At 52.3% G+C, this 7503-nt stretch overlaps 1 protein-coding gene across 1 annotated transcript; it reads right to left on the bottom strand.

The window, feature by feature from the left end:
* Nucleotides 1–475: 475 nt before the first annotated feature.
* Nucleotides 476–3314, bottom strand: APLNR (apelin receptor). The gene has a single exon (XM_024209245.3). The coding sequence runs from the start codon at nucleotides 3003–3005 to the stop codon at nucleotides 1881–1883; it is 1125 nt and encodes a 374-aa protein (XP_024065013.1). The 5' UTR covers nucleotides 3006–3314; the 3' UTR covers nucleotides 476–1880.
* Between the last annotated feature and the right edge of the window lie 4189 nt (nucleotides 3315–7503).

Below are 7503 nucleotides of genomic sequence, written 5' to 3' on the forward strand. Positions count from 1 at the left end.
GTTTCCCCACCTGGTACTAACCTACTTTGGGAAGCACTTTGCGATCTGCTGATGAGAAGGGCCAAGTATTATTATCAGGGATTGGTTAACAAGCAAGAGCAATATATATCTATATAGCCCCCCCCCCCCCCGCCTCTGCAATCAAACCAAAGCCCCTCCTTCCGGGAGACAGGCTATGGGAGGGCAGTTCCCTGCAGGCTCATCCTCTGAGCTGCTTTGGAGTTGTGGCTAAGGCTATCTGAGCAGAGGGAAGAAGGCGACATGTGAGCTGTGACCCCTGTTAACCTCCTCACAGTCTTTTTTTTCCATGTGGGTGAAGGCGAGCAGGTGAATAAACACAGGACCATGAGGGAGCAGCAGCTTGGATTTCAAAATCGGGGGGGGGGACCCTCCTGCCCCCCCATCCCCTCTTTTTCCTCCATTGTGAGATGATTTCCTCCTCCTCTCACATCATGGCTGAAGTGGGACACATACACACACACAGACAGAGCCTGGCGTGGCTCTGGGGCCCACACTCACCCCCAGATGAAACAAGCCCAGCAGGGGATCCTGGGTGGGTGGGTGATGTAAAGGAGGGAGGGCTGGGTGAGGGGAGGGTGGCTCTCAGTGAAGGCAATGTATGGGGGAAGGGGGCCGATCCCACGGCTAACAGCTTCCCCACTGGCCCCACCCAGCTGGGGGAAGAATTGCTTCCAACACCTTGTGGGTCTGGGTATTGACCGAGGCATTAAGAGAGAGGGGGAGGAGGGCGGGGATGGGGGTGGGGCTTGCAGACTCTTCCTCCTCCCCCTCACCCCACCACAGCAGACAAAGGGTAGAGTGAATTTTCAGGGGGACAGGAGCCAGTATCTCAGGAGAGGCAGCAGCAGCAGCCATCCTTTGTGGTGTTGCGGGTCTTCCAGCCCCCAACACCACAAAACTAACGCCACACCCCCAATGCCCAGCCAGTGACCAGGGCTGGCCCCTGCCAGCCCTGGGGGGGGGTGGGGGGGAAGGTGGTGTGCGGGGGGGAAGGGACGGGAATGCAGAAATGCAGAAACCCTTCATCCCTGGGGCTGTCTGCCTCCAGGTCATGAGCCCTTTAGTGCAGGGGTTCTCAACCTTTTTCTTTCCGTGGCTCCCCTAACGTGCTATAAAAACTCCACGGCCCATATGTGCCGCAGCTGTTTTTCTGCATTAGGAGGTAGCAAGCAGGGGAATGGCCCAGGGCCTCAGGCCACAGGGGGCCCTGCGAAACTAAGCTGCTCAGGCTACAGCTTGAGGCCCGATTGGCAGTAGGGCTTTGGCTTTCTGCCCTGGGCCCCAGTGAGTCTAATGCTGGCCCTGCTTGGCGGACCCCCTGAAACCTGCACCCCCGGTGAAGAACTGCTGCTTTAGGATATGTCTACACTGCAGCTGGGGAGACAGACAAGGCTAGGTCTGCGGGAGCTAGCGCGCTAAAAATAGCAGTGAGTGGCCATTGGCGAGTGGATGGCGGCCTGGGTAGCCACCCAGACACAAGCCTACCAGAGCTCTGGGATCCATCCTTGGGTGGGTAGATCTGGGAGGCTTCTCCCAGCCGCAGTGTAGACGTGCCCCTAGCGGAAAGTCCGTGCCTGGAAGGGTTAAGCTGAGCTTCTGCAGGGTAGCCACAGGCCTTGGGAATGCTTTATCTGCACAAGGCCTGTGACAAGGGAGAAGCCAATCCAAGAGAGAGCTGGAGGAAGAGAAGAAGGAGAAATGGAAGAGATGGTGAAGGGTGAAAGAGGGAGACAGTGATGGAGAGAGAAAAGAAAGTATGAAAGAAGGCGTGAGAGAAGCAATGAAAGACAGAGTGACAGCAGAGGAGGACTCACTCTACCTGATGTCCCCAGAGGCGGGTCCATGTCATCCCCCTTCTCTTAGCCTCGGAGCAGAGTTTCCTGCCTGCCTGGACCCAGTTTCTCCTGTGGCAGCTCCCCACCCTTTCCCTGCAGGTTCTGACTGTGGCTGGAGGAGTAGCTGGCTGACTTGTCCTTGCTGGACCCCGGCCAGCGCCCCCTGCTGCAGCACAGGACAGCGGCACAGGCCTGCCGGAAGCGAGGGTCAAAGAAGGCATAGAGGAAGGGGTTGAGGCAGCTGTTGATGTAGGCCACACAGGTGCAGTAGGGGTGCAAGTTATTGAGGAAGGCATGGAAGCCGCAGGACCAGGGCATCACCTCCAGGTCCATCAGCACGTAGATGGTCTTCACCAGGTGGTAGGGTAGCCAACAGAAGGCAAAGGTGGCCACCAGCACGATGATGATGCTCAGCAGTCGCTTCCTCTTCCTCAGCTCCTCGCCGCGCTCCTTCCGGAAGTGGTCGGCGATGGTGCGGGCGATGAAGAAGTAGCAGGTCAGCATGACGACAAAAGGGACCACGAAGCCCAGCATGGTGGAGGACAGGCCCAGCCCCACCTCCCATGCCCCCTCAGTCCCATTGGCCACCACGCCTGAGTAGTCCATATAGCATGTCACCTTGGTTTCTCCCAATAGCACCGCTGCCTGCCGGAGGATCATGGCTGGCAAGGCCAAAATGGCCGCCAAGGCCCAGAGGACAATGGTGGCCACCAGCCCGCTGGCCCTCCACCTCAGCTTGGCATTAGCCATGGGCCGCACGATGGCCAAGTAGCGATCAATGCTGAGGCCCATCAGGCAGAAGACGCTGGCGTGCATGTTGACAAAGATCAGGTAGCTGCTGAGCTTACATGTGAAGGAGCCGAAGGGCCAGTGGTATCCCAGCCAGGCGTAGGCAGCCCAAAGTGGCAGGGTCACTACAAAGGTCAGGTCAGCCATGGCCAGGTTGGCAATGAAGGTGTCGGCCGAGCGCCGCTTCTCCTGCCCTCCCCGGAAGATGGTCCACAGCACCAAGCCGTTGCCTATGGTGCCCAGCAGGAAAACCAGCAGATAGATGGTGGGGAGGAGCACCAGGGAGGGGCTCCATTCCTCGTACTCACAGTCGCCCGTCAGGTTCTCGCCATAGGCTGCCCAGTCCAGCTGCTCCTCCATGCCTCAGGGATCCCAGCTCGAAGGGTGGGAGAAGGATGCTGGGAGAGAGGAGTTTCTTCTGGCCCCGAAGGTCTCTCAGACTCTGCGGCTCTGCTGGGACCTGGGTCTACGGGGCAAATGTTCTAAGTCCCCCTGACTTCCCAGCCACGTCCTTGCTGTTGGCGCTGGGGAGATAGCCTAAGCCCTAATCTTCACTCAGCTCATTTCTCTTCTCTTCTCCTTCCTTCCTTAAGCCTCAGACAGATGTGGCCAGAGCCCTCCCTGCTCTCTCTCTGTCTCACACACAGGCAGCTGTTCCTTCCTCTTGCCCGTCAGTCCCTCAGCCTTGTGTCTAATTAGAATCGTTAAGTTACAGCTCCTTCCCCCTTCTTCCCACCCCCACCCCCACCCCTCCCCTCCGCCTCTCATTCAGCATCCTCAAGGCCGGCAGACGAATTGGCTCCTGAGGTGCTGGGCAGAGCTCTTTGAATCCACGAGCCCATGCTGCCTGCCCCTCTCTGTCCCCACCTCCCTGGGTCCCCAGATCCAGAGCTGGAATGTGGACTAAAGCCAGACGGAGCTGCTGGGGGGCAGCGAGGGGGGTGGGTCAGTGTGAAATTTCACAGATGCATTTAGCAACCCCACTAAAGTGATCGGCCCTGTCTGTCTGTCGGTCCCTCTGCTGGTTCCAGCGTTCACTTACAGGAGTTTTACTTTACCGGCATGGCAAGGGAAGTTGCCAAAGCAAATATCAGCCCCCTTTGGTCCCATCTGTGCTGCAGAACCAAAGACTTGGCTGTAACACAGTGGCCCTTGATCCCCTCCAAATAAACCAGGGGGTCCCCGTTCTAACTCAAGACACACCGTTTGCTTTTGCAGTGCACAGAGGAACAAACCATGTATTTGCCATGCTCCTGAACATGCAAAGAGCATGGCTGCAGCCCAGCCCAGGGACATGATTCAAACGTGGCCTGCCCCTGTCCACAATGCAAGAGCAGACGGAGTTCTACCCACGTGCTCCTGTGTTGTAACTGGCTCTCCTAGCCTGGGAAACTCTACAACAGAGGTGGGCTAGTTAGGAGCGTCTGCACTAAAGTTTGAGCCCATGCATGTTACAAAACACATAGGCCTTGTCTAGAGCAGCAAATCATGCCCCGTGAGATTAGAGCATTAGCACGGGTCTGTGTGTAACTGGTACACTATTGAATGACCACAGCACTTCATCTGTCTTTAGCCCCCTGACTGCATGCAACAGCATAGTACACAGGAAATAGTAAATTACTGAAGTTGTGTTCCACATTCTAGTGCCCATGCTTTGAGATGGATATTGAATAACCGGCAAGGGGGGCCCTATGTTATTTTAACATTTTAGTTAATGAGCTGGAAGGAAAGATAAAATAATCACTGATAAAATTTGCAGATGACACCACACGTGGGGGAGGGGTAAATAGCGAAGAGGACAGATCACTGATACAGAGAGATCTGGATCATTTGGTGAATTGGGCGTAAGCAAACAATATGGCTACATGTAAATGAAATGGAAATACATACATCTAGGAACAAGGAATGGAGGCCACACTTACAGGATGGGGGACTCTACCCTGGGACTCTGAAAAAGATTTGGGGGTCGCGGTGGACAATCAGCTGAGCTCCCAGTGTGACACTGTGGCCAGAAGGGCTAATGCGGACGTTGGATGCATAAACAGGGGAGCCTTGAGTAGGAGTCAATAGGCTATTTTACCTCTGTATTGTACTTTGATGCGACCACTGCTGGATATACTGTCCAGTTCTATTGTCGACAATTCAAGAAGGATGTTGATACATTGGAGAGGGCTCAGAGAAGAGCCACAAGGATTATTAAAGGATTGTAAAATCTGCCTTATAGTGATAGACCCCAGGAGTTCAATCTATTCAGTTTAACAAAGAGAAGGTTGAGGGGTGACTTGATCGCAGTCTGTAAGTACCTACATGGGGAACAAAGATTTAATAATGGGCTCTTCAGTCTAGCAGAGAAAGATCTAACATGCCCCAATGGCTGGAAGTTAGAGCTAGACAAATCCAGGCTGGAATAAGGGGTACATTTTTAACAGTGAAAATAATTAACCATTGGAACAATTTACTAGGGGAGAATCTCCATCACTGGCAATTTTTCAATCAAGATGGGCTGTTTTTCTAAAAGCTCTGCTCTAGGGATGATTCTGGGGCAGGTCTCTGGCCTGCATTCTACAGGAGGTCAGACCAGACCATCACAATGGTCCTTTCTGGCCTTGGAATCCATGGAAAAGCTACAAGAAAGATTTGCGGGCTGGAAAGCTTGCCTTGCAGTGACAGACTAAAGGAGTCAGAATCTTTTTAGCTTATCCAGCATCAATCTGTAAGTGCCTAGGGAGAGAGAAGGAGCAAGGGCTCTTTCATCTAACAAAGGCATAACAAGAGCTAATGGCTGCAAACTGAAGCTAAGCAAATTCAAATGGGAAACAAGGTGCAAATGTTTAACAGTGGGGGTAATTAACCAGTGAGACAACTCACGTAGGGATGTGGTGGATTCTCCATTTCCTGGAGTCTTTACACTACGGTTGGATGTTGGTCTAAAAACTCGTTTCCCCACAAGATATTGGGATCAATGCAAAAATTACTGGGTGGAATTCTATGGCCTCTTTCCTATAGGAGGTCAGACTACAATAAAAATACGAATAAATACCTAGTTCTTCACGTTAGCCTCATTTTAAAGATGGGGAAACGGAGCCAATCATCGTGCTCCCTTTTGGCCTTCACCTCTATGGGTCTTTGAATGACTGGGGCACTGGGGGACTTTTAAGTAGCATGCAAGCTAGTTCACCAGCACTTTTCATCTCCCCAATCACTGTCCTGTGACACACAAGCACAGGCTAAAACCAAATGTGATTTAGGTTTCTTTGCAGCAGAGCTAATAGCCTAACGCCCCAGCAGTGTGTGGGTAGCAAATTTGTGGGGAGACATTCAATGTGCTAAAGGTTAATAAACTTATTTGGCAGGACAAAACCCTCCTGTGTGGCTGATGCCCAATAGTTTAAGTATGTGCTAGGCATGTTTAGTGGTAGGTAGCTATTAAACAATGGGTCAAATTCAGTCCTCAGCTATCCCCATAGATCCCCATTCCGGTCAGTGGGGCTGCACAGCCGTTTGTATCCTCAAGCATTTTTGATTCAGCAGCTGAGGCTCTTCCCTCTCCCCTTTCTCCCAAAGTTCAGTGAAGTTTTGGTCCCTGGCATTTTACTGGAGGAATCTTTCATTTGGCCAGTCCTTTAGATGGTATAAATTGGCATAGCTTCAAGGGAGCTGCACCAATTTACCCCAGCTGGGGATCTGGCTGTGACACTCTGTACCTCGGGGGAACACCCTGCACCCCCATGTTCAGCCTTATAATACGATTGTGTGGTATCCAATGCAAAGTTTGTCATATCGTGTGTCTTCGGAAGGCCCATGATGCTCTGAGCATTGTTGGTATAGTAATGTTATAGGTTGTAATTTCATGTATATAGTTATGAGGCTGAAAATGTGTCCTCATGGCTTAAAACAAGCCCAGACAAAACTCTCCAGGTACAGAGGGGCAGTTCACACCTCATCAGGGCATGTATGGGACAAACCCAGCCCAGCCTCACAGGAACAAAGGACACTGGCCTAGGCAGCAACAAAGGATCTGTTGGACTCTCGAGTGAGTCACCCCCCTTCCTTTGGTCAGTTTGGGACTAGGCAGAGGTAATACTCACCTGACTCTGAATGGGGGGGGGGAACAAAGCCAAGAGGGAAGAAAGGACATGCTAAAAAGGAGAGACATTTGCCGTGCTCTCTTTCTCTTCCACCTACATCTACAGACACCACCACCAACCGTCTGAAGAGCTGATCAAAGGGGAGAGCCTGGCTGAAGGGCAACCAGCCAGCCTGTGGTGAGAAGCATCTAAGTTTGTAAGGGCACTGAAAGTGTTAAGATCAGCTTAGAATGCGTTTTGCTTTTATTTCATTTGACCAAATCCGACTTGTTGTGCTTTGACTTATAATCACTTAAAATCTATCTTTGTAGTTAATAAATGTGTTTGTTTATTCTACCGGAAGCAGTGCGTTTGGTCTGAAGCATGTCAGAGACTCCCCTTGGGATAACAAGCCTGGTACATAGTGTGATAGACCCAGGCCAGTTGGGTACAGCAGAGTAGTAGATGGCAGATATACTGGCCACTGGGTAAGCAGTTTTCTGTTCCCTGACTGACCAGAGCAGGGGCTGCTACAGGCTAGGGTGGACACATGACTCCAATTAGCCTGCAAAGAGTCAGGTGAGGCCATTAGGCTAATGTGAACACCTGACTCTAATTAAGGCCCCTCTAATACTGTAAAAGAGCTCATTCCGGTCAGGCCGGGGGAAGGAAAAGGGAGCCAGAGGAAAGGAAGTGCGGCTGAAGGGCTGGGTAACGAAGACACCCTCGAGCCACTGGGAAAGGAGCCCTAAGGTAAGGGTGAAGAAGGCGTTAGGAGAGAGAAGCAGGGG

This window comes from Terrapene carolina, unplaced genomic scaffold (assembly GCF_002925995.2).
Source record: "Terrapene carolina triunguis isolate 2854851 unplaced genomic scaffold, T_m_triunguis-2.0 Scaffold926, whole genome shotgun sequence".
Classification (NCBI taxonomy): domain Eukaryota; kingdom Metazoa; phylum Chordata; order Testudines; family Emydidae; genus Terrapene; species Terrapene triunguis.

Bases quoted from the DNA above. Each gene is read 5' to 3' on its own strand.
- APLNR (XM_024209245.3), bottom strand. From the start codon at position 3,005: ATGGAGGAGCAGCTGGACTGGGCAGCCTATGGCGAGAACCTGACGGGC.